This window comes from Acinonyx jubatus, chromosome C1 (genome assembly GCF_027475565.1).
Source record: "Acinonyx jubatus isolate Ajub_Pintada_27869175 chromosome C1, VMU_Ajub_asm_v1.0, whole genome shotgun sequence".
NCBI lineage: Eukaryota > Metazoa > Chordata > Mammalia > Carnivora > Felidae > Acinonyx > Acinonyx jubatus.
The window spans coordinates 4287930-4301996 of NC_069381.1; the positions used below are offsets into that span (position 1 = coordinate 4287930).

General features: G+C 59.9%; 1 protein-coding gene across 1 annotated transcript; it reads right to left on the bottom strand.

Annotated features, from left to right (window-relative positions):
- Positions 1 to 1778: 1778 nt before the first annotated feature.
- On the bottom strand, positions 1779 to 14067 carry KLHL21 (kelch like family member 21). Its single transcript, XM_027060543.2, has 4 exons — positions 12965 to 14067; positions 10375 to 10780; positions 6373 to 6445; positions 1779 to 5158 (listed from the first exon to the last, which is right to left on the bottom strand). Exons 1-4 carry the CDS (start codon positions 13983 to 13985, stop codon positions 4865 to 4867), a joined length of 1794 nt encoding a protein of 597 aa, XP_026916344.1. The 5' UTR covers positions 13986 to 14067; the 3' UTR covers positions 1779 to 4864.

The window sequence follows — 14067 nt, forward strand, 5'->3', positions numbered from 1 at the left end:
TCCCCACCTTGTTGGGAGACCTCAGCAGAGGCAGACTCTGGGCGAGTGTCTTTAGGGGCCAGGCCCTGGCCCGGGTGCTCTTGTCTCACTGTCAGGGTTCTAGGACTGGGAGCCATGGCATTGCTGTTTCACAGCTGTGGTGCTGCCAGCTAGTGGGGATGGGATTCAGGGCCCCCGACGATGACCTTACCCCGCCAGCCTGCTGCGGATCCCAGCGGGGAGCCTGAGGTAGGGCTCGTGGTCAGCAGGCTCTGGACCCTGGCTGGCAGATGACGGCCGACAGGATCCTTCCCTCGGGAGGGTCCTCATTTGCTTTGCCGGTGCAGGTGGCCTGGGGTGCCGGCAAGGCCAAGTTTAGAATGACAAGAGGCCTTGCTGGTCCCCGGGTTCTGCAGGGACGGCAGGGCCGGGTGCGCATCCTGCAGGAAAAGCGTGTGGGTGGCGGCGCCCACGTTCCCCCTCAGCTGCTTCACTGACAGCCCTGTTGCCCGAGGCAGGCGACTCCTTCGTGTCCTCCTCTTCAACGGAATTAGTAATAGCACCCGCTTTGTAGACAAGGATTCAGTGAGAGGGCCCGCAGTTACCTCCCGCCAGATGGCAAGCCGCCCCAGGATTTCCCTGGAGGCTGGCGAGGGCGCGGTTGGGGGGAGGGAGGGTGTCTGTGCCTGGGAAGGCGGTGCTGGCTGTGGGCCTGGGTCCCTCTCCACGGGCCGCCCAGGCTTCCTCACAGCATGGTGGCTGTGTGCCAAGGACCCATGTTCCAGCCAGAGCTGTGAGGCCTTATGACCTAGCCCTCCAGTCACAGTGTCCTCTTTGCCACGTGGTGCTGGTCCAGGCAGACACCGGAACCTCACTGCCCAGGTTCAAGGGCAGGGGATATAGGCCCCACCCACTGATGGGTGTCCAGCTCTGCACACACATTCTACAACCGCCTGACACACAGCAGAGGTGCTCTGCTTAGTGCCTGGCACAGAGTGAACTCTGAATTGGGGCAGTGACAGTCACGAGCAAGTGCTCAAGTCGGGCACCACCTAAATCTTATCACTGGAAGACTCCTGAAACACGAGCTCCACACTGCCCAATTCCTCCTGGAGTCTGAGGAAGGAAACGATCTGTTTTACACCCAGAACCCATCTAACCGTCTTTCCTTGTATTCCTCGACCACTGGGGTGCTCAGAGGTAAGGCCCATATTCAGGCACAACAGCCAATGCCCAGACTACGAACTGCCTCAGCTCTATTTCAGTGAGGTTATTAAAAAATAAACTATGGCCTCAAAATGCTCCGTTCCCCACAAAGAAACCGGCCCATGCCTTGGGTTATACACGAGGAACCTTTCTGAACTTCATGGCCTCTTCCAGGATCCTCCTTTAAGGGCCCACTCCCCACCCCAGGTCCGAGGCTTACCCCCTGTAGACGGGGGTCTCCTCACCACCAGAGAGCCCACCTTCAGGAGGTGGGGGGGAGCGAGGCAGGGGACCGGGTGAAGGGGTAGAGGCAGGGAGGCCAAACTGGCCGTGGGGCAGCACGTGGGGCTAGGACTCCCGCGCTCCTCATGCCCTGGGCTCAGCCTCCGCTTCCCACTACTTGCCACCTCGTAACGATCGGAGACAAGAAAGGGCCTCAGAAGCTTTGCTCCAAGACTGTTCGCACAAGCCCTGGGCACCCCCGTCTGTCCTCTTCCTCTGTGGGCACGGGGGCAGCCCTCTGCTGCCCCGCCTCGCCTCTGCCTGAAGTCTCCAAGACAGCAGTGGCAGGATGAAGACCAGGACACCAAGTGTATAGGAAATAGTTTTATTTCAAAAAGTATACATCGAAGGCATCCTAAAATCTCTTAACAGGATTCTGGACACCTAGGCCCATAGGACAAATAAATAGGCAAATCTGCCCCACCGTCTGGGGTTGGAACTAGATAGCTGGGACACTGAAAGGGGCGTGTCCTTTAGCACATAAGAGTCTCTGAAGTCATATAAATATAGAATACTTTATAGCAAATCAGCATTAAATATGAGTCACTGAATTTTCATAACTTAAACTGTCTCGTAGACTAAAAAGTTCCGTATATCCAAACACAGTCCCACCTCCAGCTGGCCCATCTCTGACCCTGGTCAGTGTATAGACATTCCTAAGGTGGGGGCGGGGAGGGGGGTGTCCCCAGGCGAGAGCCCCCGCCGGGGGAAGCGGGGAGGGCTGGGCAGGGGAGCAGGTGCTGCCGAAGGGCCGTCCCTGACCGTGGACCCCCGGCTGCGGTCTGCAGGAACCCGCTGCTGCTGAGGCTGCTGCTTCCCCTTCCCCACCCTGGTGCTCCCGACAGAGGATGGGGTCCGGGTGGAGGAGACCCGCGTAGTTCTAGAGAGCGAGCGTGGAGGAGGACGTCACAGGTGCACACTGAACCAGCCAACCAACAGCTGCCAGTGGTGTGCCAGCTGGTCACGGTGAAGAACCAAGGGCAGGAACCCAGGACACGGGGCCCCCTGCCACAAGGGAGTGTCTGCAGGGAAGGCCAGGTGAAGGCCAGAGCGGTCGCTAGCCCTCAGCCCGGACCAGGCCTGCTGTACGGTCCACAGAGGCTGGTTTTGTCAGAAAAACGTGTTTGCAGCGCCCCGTCCCGACAAAAAAACGTTACACAATACCTCTCCCTGGAAGTCGCTGACCACGGGAAGTCCTTGACCCTGACAGAGCCCAGCCCCACTGGAGGGAGGTGGGGAGAGCTCCAGCAGCCTTGGCACCTCCTCACCCCACCTTCTCCGGCTGCCAAAGGGACCCTCCACGGAGGCGGCCCTCAGGAAGGGCGCCAAAGCCTTCCCCACGAGATCAAGGCCTGCACTCTTGCTCTGGGGGGGGGGGGGGGGGGGGGTGGCTGCAGGTGACCTGTCAGCAGGCATCGTGACACCTATCTGCGTGGCTTGTCCCCACACCGAGCGGGCAGGCCGCAGCTGCTGGCGCAGAGCTCCGTGCCTGGTGCACATCAGGGCTCCCTCGGTCCTGTGCAGCGCTGCCCTGCCCTCCCCACTGCCACTGACAGGAGACAAGCCACTGTGGCAGGACACCCTCTACCTACAGAGACCAAAGGGCATTGGAAAACCCCTGCGGAGTGAGCCTGCTGGGAAGGCACCAGAGCCAGGAGGAGGCAGCACCAGCCCCGAGGAGGTGAGGTCAGACCATCGCTGGGGGACAGGGGCAGCAAGTCCCGACTGAGGGGGAACACGCACGCCAGGAGGGGCGAAGGTGGGACCTGGGGCATGAAGGAGTCCCCCGGGTTCCAAGGGATTCCATGGCCAGGCCCGCCTGGCGGGGGAGCCCCAGGCAGGACCACCACCCGGCCGGTTGTCTGGCAGCGCCTGGCGCAGTGGGTTTGCGGGAGTGACCCGGTGAGTGACAGTTGAGGGGATGGGAAGGGCTGGCTGTGGACCGGAGCCGCTCCTGCAACAGGTCTAACCAGTCAGTGACGGCATATGGCAGAGAAGGTGGGGGCCCCAGCCAACAGCTCTTTAGGCCGCAAGACTTCCTCCCCCAGAACAACCCTTGCCATCTGGCCAAAGAAAGTGTTTAAAAAAGTGTTGTTTGTGAAGCGACAGCTAGAACTTTTCTTCTCCTGCTAAGAACACATCTCCAAGGCGGTTCACTGGGAAAAGCAACTCAACAAACATTTGCTTTCCAGCTTTCTAGTGAGGGAAATGCAAGCATCCTCCTCTTTGGAAGAAAGACACATCCAGCCAAGGGATCCTCGGGGACCTTGAGGAGACCAGACCACTCACTCCCCAGAGAAAACAGGGAACCGGGGACCCCTGAGCCGCAGTTTCCTGGGAACTCCTCCCGCCACCCTCCCGGGGATGCCCCAGGCTTGGGAGGAGCGTGGCTGTCCCCCTGCCCTGCAGAGACCTTCAGCAATGGCACCGTAAGAGACTCTTTTCTGGCTGCGTCCCTGGCCACCCTACCCTTCTTCTAAGGAAGAGCCAGACTGCGTTTACCTTGCAGCCAATCACGGGGGCCACCCCGTCCAGGGCTTCCTTGGGAAGCAGCAGGATCCTTTGTCCCTAGGGGAGAGAAGGGCGTCCGCAACCATCGGCCTGGCTGGGCTTCAATGAGAAACTCCTAGGGCCTCCCAGGGAGGAGCCACGACCTTGCACCTGCAGGCTTTTGCCCTCTCGTGCATCCACCTGGGACGACGGTCCTGGAGGCCTCCAAGTCAGGTGGCAACACCAGCTGGTGGGGTAGGCGGATGGAGCACCTAGCATTTGCCTCAACCCAGGTTCACTGGAGACAGGATTTACTCAGCACGTCCCTTGGGGCCCACTTCAAGGCCACACTCCCGTCCAGTCACACTGCCCTGCGCCTGTGAGGCACGTTTTGGTGGGACATCCCAGCAGGTGTGAGGAGCCAGGCAGGCAGACCGCCTCCATCCAGGGAGCTGGCCCCTGGGATGTCCAGCACCAGACGTGGAGTTGGGGACCCCACTGCAGCCATCGTCTGCCAGATTCCCGATGCTCCAGGCCAGCAGAGCCCGCGGGCCTAGGAAAGCAGGCCTGGACCACTCTCAGACTCTCGTGGGAGGACTTGTCCCCGACCAGAGGCCGTCCTCTCTGACATGGGAGCAAGTAGGCATAGGCAGAGGCAGCATGAGGGTTCACCTGCTAGAGCCAGAGCCCTGTGCTGGCAGGGAGGCAGCTCCCAGCAGCTGTGAGTCCGGCTCTAAATGCACAGAGGCTCTCCTGGGGTCACATCCTGAGGCTCACTCGGCGCCCCAAGAGCCCAACTCCACCTGGTGAACCCAACCCGTCCTTGTGCACGAAGGAGGGGCTCACTGCCCCGCCCCCAGACATGCTGTGTTACCTGCACCGAGGCCCTCCCCGGGCCAGGCCAGGGCTAGTGCAGCTCGTCAGGGTTCTGCGGCCGCCGGGGTCGGGCCACATCCATGTCACTGCTGCCACTGTCCAGCTCGAAGCCGCGCCCACCAGAGGGCATCTGGGGCATGAACTGGCGGAAGATGCTGACGCTGCCGTGCCAGAAGGTGGGCTCCGGGAGCCGTCCCACTATGCTCCATGCCCGAGTCTCTGGGTCATAGGCCTCCACCACGTCAGAGAGTTCAAACGTATTGTCGTAACCACCTGAGACGTAGAGCTTCCCTCCAAGGACGGCCAGGCTGCCCCCCACGTGCACCTGCGGGTCAAGGGAGACAGGCAAGTGGAGGCCGGCAGCCAGGCCAGCTCAGAAACCCTACGGCCTCTCTCCATGGAGAAGGTGCCTGGGACCCTCGCCACTTCCTGGAGAAATGAGAGCGGCCCTCTGCACGCTCCCCAGGCCAGGCCAATGCCCTCCTCCACCCCGGCTCCAGAACCAGGGCCGGGGGGGGGGGGGGGGGGGGTGTGGTGCGCGCCACACGCCGTGCCTGGTTCCTACGGTGGCCGGGAGACTGCTGAAGCAGTGACTCTCCCCGTGAGCAGCACCAGCCCTGGGGCGGGCCAGGCTGTCCTCCCATCGTACAGGTGGGAAAGCAGTGCCTCACGTGGCTGACGGTGGCCGAGCCAGGACTTGCCTCACATCCGGGCTCTGAACCACACCCCTGGACTTTCCCCTCTTGCCCAAGTTTGCTGTAACGTGTAGGTCATCACGGGGAGAAGAGAAGTCCCACCTGCTAAGTGCAAATGTTAAACTGGGATGTTGTAAGTTGTGACAATTGCCATGCAGAGGTATCATGGGAGCAGGTTTGGGAACTTTCAGGAAGAAAAAAGATGTTGAGGAGATATACAACTACTAGGACTAAGGAGATTGCTCACATGGCCAAATGCCACCGAGCCTTCCCAGCTCCATCACAGGGTCAGACTCAGCACCTCTCTTCTCGACAAGCAGAGGGGAGACACCCTGATCAGATAGTGGTAGCAGTGCCTTGTTCAGAGCACACAGTAGGCACTCAATAAATAACTGTATTCCCCAGGGTCAATCCCCAAAGACCTTCTGTCTGACTTCACTGCCTCCGCTGTCCCCTTGTTCACTCTGCTCCAGCCACCCTGGACTGTGAGGTCTGTTCTGCGACCATACCAGGCACACTCTGCCCCAGGGCCTTTGCATTTGCTGTCCCTCTGGGGAATATTCTTCTCCCTATGCTCTCTGGCTTATAGCAGGTACTCATCGAATGCTGGTCCGAATGGATGAACTCACTAAACTGTCTAACCCTGGGATTTATTTAAGGTCTCAGTGCCCCTGAAGTACAAACCGAGGGAAAACCCAGCCCTCTATTAAGTGCAATAACACCAGGAAAGGGCTCAGCACGGGCCCTGCCCACCAGGACCATCTCCCAAACACGTCATGACTACACTCTGGCCAGAAAACAGGACCCGCCTGTGCTACCAATGCCGACACAGTCGCATATTTACCTGATTCATAGATGGGATCTTGTCCCACTCGTTCTTTGTGGGATTATATACGTCCACCTCCGCAGAATCATCCCTGTGAATGGGAGGGGGGGAAACGTATCAGAGGCAGGAGGAAGCATCCTTGTGTGTAAAGAGCTGGAGAGAAGGGCCACACAGGCCCCTCTCCTCTGGGAATGTCTCTGATGTCATTTGGAGTCCACAGGCCAGTGAGCCCTCATCCCTGGTTTGCAGGGGCCACAGGCCCGCACACCTATCCGGCCTGGGCTCTGAGGCCAGAACCAGACTTTACTTCTCAAACCTGAAGATCAAACACCTTCAGGTTTAACCACCCTACCCCCCCCCGCCCCCCCCCCCCCCCCCCCCCCACACACACGCTGCTCTACACCAGCACGGCCCCCCTGGCTGGCTCCAGATCTGAACTTCCCACATCCCTGCCCACCAGTCTCCTCTCCGTCTTCCGACCTGCACTTGTGTGTCTTCTCACAACAGCCTTCCACGGCGGACCAGTCCAGGCCAGCCCTCCTGCCCCTCTGCACTCCCTGACGTGCACTGACTATTCCTGGGCCCTCCCCACCGCTGTCAGCCCCCCAGTCTCTTCCCGCTCACTGCTGTGTCCTGGGTGCCCAGCAGGATAGGCACAGTCATAGGAAAGAAGGCACCAGCACTGCCCCTCCCTTTGGGGTCAGGGTCTTTCCACCTTGTTTGACACGCTCTGGATCCCTGCAAGGAAAGGCTCAAAGGCACAGCCTTGAAAAGCACAGACACTAGCCCCAGATGGCAGTGAGAGTAAGGAGTCCGGGGTCAGCAGAAGGGCCAGTCAGTGAACATCTCAGGCCCCCAGAGCCTGCTCTGTACCTACTCCCCAACGTGACTGTTGTAGCGCAAAAGCAGCCACCGATGTTCGGAAACGGGCTGGCTGCATTCCGAAAAGACCTTATTTGTGGACAGAATTTGAATCTCGTGTAACTTTTCATACCACAAAATGTGGCTCCTGCTTTGGTTTTTTTTTTTCCCCCCCTCCAAAAATTTCAAGGTGTAAAAACCCATCTTAGTTCATGGCCCATGTGAGGATGACAGTGCCAGAGGCCGTTGGGCTGCCCTCCCCCAGCACAGATGTATAAACTGTCAGGGCCGCAGCGGTTGAGAGGCTGAGGCCTCCACCCAGTGCCGGGTGCCCCTGCAAACAGCAGCTTGTGGACAGGAGCTGCCCTGACAGGTGGCATTCGAGCAGGGCGCGATGGGGCTTACTAGACACGAGGCTTACTAGGCATGAAATGAGTGACTCTGGGGCAAACGTGAAAGTGCATCTGAACCAGACCCCAGGTCTTGCCCACGCCACCCCCTGGAGGTCAATCGGGACGCCTTTCCCCACCCTTCACTATCTCCACGTGGTTGGGGGCTGGGATAGGGCAGAGCTGAGCCCACCCGCCACCCCTAGCCTCCCATGGCTTAGCTGAACCCACACAAAGGCTAACATGGGGCGTGGGGGGCACCCTGATGCTTCTAGCTGCGGGGGCTTAGCACCTGACAAGAGACCCCGACACGGATGAGGAAAGCACAGGGGGCCTTCTGTGGACAGGCTGGCCTTTTCGCACGTCTTATTCTAGGACCACAGGGCGGGGAGGACATTCTCAAAGGCGCTCAACTTGGAACGGACTTCGAGGGGCTGAAGCCAAGGTTCTGGCACTCTTGAGAGAAGTATTTATAGCTGTCTCCACCCCCTCTCTGAAGACATCTACCTTGACTTGGGGGAGGGGGAGCTGGGCGAAGGGTCAGATGATGTTTTATAACAGGACCAGGAGCTGGCCGAGATTCCAGGGCTTTCTCTGAGCACTCCGGAGGTTTCCTGGCATACAATGATGTGCTACCTCTGCCCTGCATGTGCTCACCAAGAAAGCCTGGGAAGGAGCCTCTAGTCTGGGGGAGCAGAGTGGAGGGAGCAGACAAAGGCCAGGGCAGTTGAGGACGCAAAAGAAGGGCTGAGAAGCCAAGTGCATATGTCCTCTGAGGCTTCTAAGAGGGGACAGAGGAAACCACAGTACAGCTCTTACTCTTCCCTCCTGATCCCACAGCTTCAGACAGGCTCTAGGCCAGGAAGGGAGGAACTGGGACACACACCTACAAGTGCACATGAATGTACACACACACACACACACACACACACACACACACACACACACAGGCTGTGCACAGCAGACAGGAGCACCTACAAGTGCACATGAATGTACACACACACACACACACACACACACACACAGGCTGTGCACAGCAGACAGGAGCTCCTACTTCCCTGAACGCCTGCTGGCCCATCAGGAGGGGATATTTGGCTGTGGCAAGTCAAGACACACAGATGCATGGTGACCCCCTGGCCACTCCATGTCTGCCCCATGCTCCCAAGGCCACAGCCTGGCCCAGGGAGACCACGATATAGCAACACCGCACTGGGCCCTGGGCTGGATATCCTGGACTCAAACCCCGTGCCGTCCCATAAATTCCTTACCCCTCTAAGCCTCTGCTGCCGTCTATGAATTAGGGATGACAGTGGTGCCCATCTTGAGAGTCAGACAGTCATAGAGATGGACTCCTGCCCAGGAGGCAGACCACACCCAGCTCGGGGGCCCTGACACATGCTAACTATTGTCCTCATCATTCCCCCCAGACAGCTTTAGGGCCGGCTCCCTGCTAGGAGTGGTCCCTGGTCCCGAGTGGCTGTGGGATCCTTAGATCCCAGGGCCGTGGGCCCTTCCTGTGCCAGCTCAGGCGGGAAAGGCATAGATGGGACCTGCAGAGACATGTGCTGAATGCCCAAGTATTGCTTTAAACAGAGAGGGTGCGGGGCGCCTGGGTGGCTCAGTCGGTTGGGCGACCGACTTCGGCTCAGGTCACGATCTCGTGGTCCGTGAGTTCGAGCCCCGCGTCGGGCTCTGGGCTGACAGCTCAGAGCCTGGAGCCTGTTTCGGATTCTGTGTCTCCCTCTCTCTGACCCTCCCCCGTTCATGCTCTGTCTCTCTCTGTCCCAAAAATAAATAAACGTTAAAAAAAAAAATTTTTTTTAAACAGAGAGGGTGGGGCCCCCCCGGGATGGCTTAGTTGGTTAAGCATCCAACTTCAGCTCAGGTTACGATCTCACGGTCTGTGAGTTCGAACCCCACGTTGGGCTCTGTGCTGACAGCTCAGAGCCTGGAGCCTGCTTCCAATTCTGTGTGTCCCTCGCTCTCTGCCCCTCCCCCTGCTCACACACTCTCTCTCAAAAACAAGTAAACATTAAAAATAATGAATAAGGGGGGGTGGAGCTGACCCCCCCACCCCCGGCTCTTGCACCTGGCGGCAGGGTGAAGACACACTGCTGGGTGAGCAAAGGGTCCCTCTGACAAAGCAACACTTCCCCAAAGACCCAAAGTCTCCAAAAAGCCCTCCCCTAGTCTTTTTTTTTTTTTTTAATGTTTATTTATTTTGAGAGTGCAATCAGGGGATGGGCAGAGAGAGGGAGACAGAGAATCCCAAGCAGGCTCCACGCTGTCAGCGCAGAGCCCGATGTGGGGCTTGATTGGGACCTGAGACAAAACCAAGAGTCGGATGCCCAACCGCCTGAGCCACCCACATGCCCCTCCTCTGGTCTTAAGATGCAAAACCCCCCTTATGTAGGACAGATTCCTTTCTTAATAAATGCCACATGAGAACCACCAGGGTCTATACAGCGGGATCCTCAGGGTGGAAGACAGGCAAAGCAACACGTGGTTTAGCTTCTAGAGTCTCAGCTCTCTAAAAGGCCCTAACTCCACTCAATCAATAATCCAAGGATCTAACTCCATCAGTCAGGATCCCTTGATCAAGAAAACCTAGAAGCCCACAGAAACTGTTCTAACAGGTGAGAAAGACCTAGCCTCGGATGCCAGCTTGGCCTGCCTCCTCATCTGTGAAATGGGAGCACAGTGATGATGCGCTTTAGCACGGGGCCTGGTAAGAAAGGCTGTGGAGGGGCCTCGGCTTCAGGATACTCACCTGATGAAGTACATAAGTCCGTTCAGAGTCACCGTCTTGGGGGCAAAGGACCAGGGTGGGAGCGGGCCACAGTCCACCAGCGACCACAGGTCCGTGTCCGGGTGGTAGCACTGCATCACCATGGTCTCCTTGCCGGCCAGCGAGCCGATGGCGTAGAGGCGGCCGCGGCAGGCGGTGGTGGAGCAGTTGTCCATGGGGTAGGTCATGGGCTGCAGGGCCTCCCAGGAGTCGGTGGTATGGTCGTAGCGCTCCGTGCTGTCCGCGGCCACCACGTACAGCAGCCCGTCGAGCACGGAGGAGCTGTGGTACTCACGGGCCTTCAGCATGGGCGCCACCTCCGTCCACTCGTTCACGCTGGAATTGTACCTCCACACGCAGTCATAGAGCCGGGAGCCATCAGACCCACCTGCCGGGACGTGCATCGCACAGGTCAGCCCGTGCGGACTCAGGGGTGAGGCACCCACGCGGGCCTCGATGAACTTCCCAGAGAGAGCCTCCCAGGGCAGGAAGTAGCCTCACTGGGTTTCAGCGTCAACACATGGGTTCTCTCACCAAAGCCCTGGCTAGAGGGGCTCCATGCTGGGGCGGGGGGGGGGGGGGGGGGGGGGCGGCGGCCTGAGGCAGTGCAGGTGCCGACCACCGCCCAGGGGTGTAAGAGCTTCCTGCCACAAGAACACCGCCAGTCCGTGTGGGTCAAACAAGGGCCCTGAAGCCAGAATTCTAAGTAAACAGCAATCGCGGTCTGGACCCCCACAAACACTGTCCAACACCCCAACTGCACCAGGGCGTGGGTCTCAGAGCCAAAACTTCTGGGGGGCCACAAAGCATGTGGCAGGGCCCACACGGCCTTGTTTGTGGAATTCTGGCCTTTCTGGGCAGCCGCAAACAAGGCAGGGCCAGGACAAGCCGATAGGAAATCTACCTCACCCTGCAAGCAAGAGCCCAGCACGAAAAGAAACGCTACGGGGGGAATCCTGGGGATCCAGTTCTTGATTTAGGCACAAGTTACCGACAGGTGCCTCGTCCAGGGGAAAAAAAAAAAAATCAATCAAGTTCTTTCTACATTTCTTTCAAAAAAAGAGCCAACCACTCACTGCCCCCCGGGGTGCTGGCTGTAATCCTAAATTAAACCCAGAACATTAGAATTCCCACAGCCTGAAGGGATCCCCAGAATCCAGGGGTGGGGTCACATCCCCCCTCCCCAGAGCTGGCGCCACAGGGCAAAGCACGCATGACATCCTGTCTCACAGCCTTGAGCTTTTTAAAACACAAAGCTCTTACAAAGTGCACTCTGCCTGCTTTCTTCCTCCTAAAGGATAACTGCATCCAAGGCAGCTGAAACCAGCTTTCCTGCCCCTGTGAAATTCCCTCCAGGCAGCTGTATGGAATGACCCAGCCACCTGTCTAACCCCAAAGGATTAGCTGCTCAGCTGAGACGTTTATGGAAGGGTGTGCAAAGTTGGGGCGAGTCTAACCAGTTCTGGGAGGGAGTGCACTGGCCAGACTTTCATGTGTTGGGAGGGCACACAGTTCCCAAACACAGGGCCAACCAACCCCAAACTGGAAAGCGACCAATTCCAGCATATTCCAGCAAACGCTGGAACAGAGCAGCAGGCCAAGAGCCGAGCACGTCCTTAACCCAAGATTTCTCCACTCGCCAACTGGTGGTGTGTGTGGGGCTGGGGAGTGGGAACACCAGAGCTCAGAGCTGGCGTTCTCCTGAAGGTGCCACGCGGGGCACAGCCTCAGTTCACTGACTGATAACAGCCTTCCGCAGGGCCCAGGGCTGCTTGCCGAGTCGGGTTCTTTCCTTATATAGCTGTCACAGAGACCGCCCCTCCTCACCCCAGGGAAGGAGGTAGCCCCATGTCTGAACTGGGATTTATCTTTAATGAAAAATGTGGGAGATGCCCAGGACCGGGGCAGGATGGGACCCGCCCAGCATGACTCGGCAGTGTTTTGGGGTTTGAGCCAAGTAACTGGAAGAAAACCTCTTAGCATGTGACCATGTTTACAGTCGCTGACTAGGGAGCAGCCTAAACACCATGTGACCCCCCAGCGACCAGCCTAGGTGCAAGCTTGAGGGAACCCTGTCACTGGTGACAAAATGAGCGTGTCAAGGGGCCTGTGGGGCTCAGCTGTGTGGGGGAAATCCCCAGGACGGGAAATGGGTGTCTCATCGAGTGCCAGTCCCCCGCCTGTCCCTGGATTCCTTAGGGAGAAGAAGAAAGCGCCCATTGTGCGGGGTGAATGCCCCAGTATCCTCTAACCAAATGGGGGTGGGGGCACCTCCCGGGCAAGGAGTGGGCTCATCTGTCATCTAGGCTGCTTACCCTCCCCACCCCTCCCCCCCCAACATCGGGGAACACAGAGACCACAAGGAGCTGCCTGTCGCAGCTCACACAACGGACTTCCAGGTCGAAAGCACCAGCTCTCGAAGCGTACCCACTGGCCAAGAAGGGGCGGGGGAAGGGAAGGGGCGCTCGCACTGTGGGGCGGTTCTAGGATTCCAGGTTCGGAAAACGCACTCTCCCAAGGCCGCAGGAGACTAACACCCGGGGCCCTCCCGGCCGGCCCCCGGTTCCCTCACCCGTCACGTAGATGTCGTTGCCCAGCGCCACGATGCTGTAGCCCCCGCCCAGGTGGTCGGGGAACTCGGCCAGGTAGCGCCACTGGCCCGTCTGTGGGTTGTAGCAGTCGACGGTGACCAGCTCGTCGCAGTCCTGGTCGCAGCCACCCACGAGCACGAGGATCTCAGCGAGGCCCGTGGAGGGGCGCGGGCGCATGCGGGGGCAGGGCCCGCGGTCGTGGCGGTCGTAGCGCGCCGCCTGGAAGTCGCGCGCCTCGCGCAGCAGGCGCAGGCAGGGCGGGCAGCGCGCCACCAGCGGCTCGGCCTCGACGTGCGCCAGCAGGTAGAAGCGGCGCACGAAGGGCAGGCGCACAGCCTCCAGCAGCTGCGGCCAGTGCGCGGCGCGGCGCGGCGGGTCAGCGCGCACCCAGCGCAGCGCCAGCTGGTAGGCGGCCTCCTCCTTGGGCACGCACAGCCCGTCGTCGCGCAGGTAGCGCAGCAGGCGCGCCAGCGGCAGGCGCTCCAGCTGCTCTGGGCCCAGCTCGCCCACGTGGCGCAGGATGAAGCGCTGCGCCGCGCTCGCCAGCCCCGCGCAACTGAAGGCCTCGGCGAAGTCCTGCATGTCCAGGCAGTTGGCCAGGTCGAGCTGCTGCTGCAGGAAGGCGCCGCACGCCTCCTTCACGGCCGGGAATTGCAGCAGGTCGGCGGCCCGCAGCAGCGGCTCGGCGTTGTCGCCGCTCACCGCCACGCGGCCCGTGTAGCTGAAGTCGAGCAGCAGCTGCAGCATGTCGGGCGGCACGCCGTGCAGTCGCACCCGCTCGGCGCGGCTCTCGCGCAGCTGCCCGGCGAACATGGCGCGGAAGTAGGGGCTGGCGGCCGCCAGCACGGCGCGGTGCGCGGGGAAGTCGCGCCCGCCCGCCGCCTCCAGCGTCACGTCCAGGAACTTGCGCTCGGCGCGGAGCTGGCTCAGGCCGCGCAGCAGGCTCAGCGCGTGCGCGGGGTCCGAGAAGGGCAGCACGGCCAGGGGCGCCGGCCGCTCCATGGCGCCGTCGTTGGGTAACTAGGGCGCGCCGCGGCCGGGGCCAGCGGGAGGAACGCCGCGCGTCCCGCGCCGCCGCTATAAG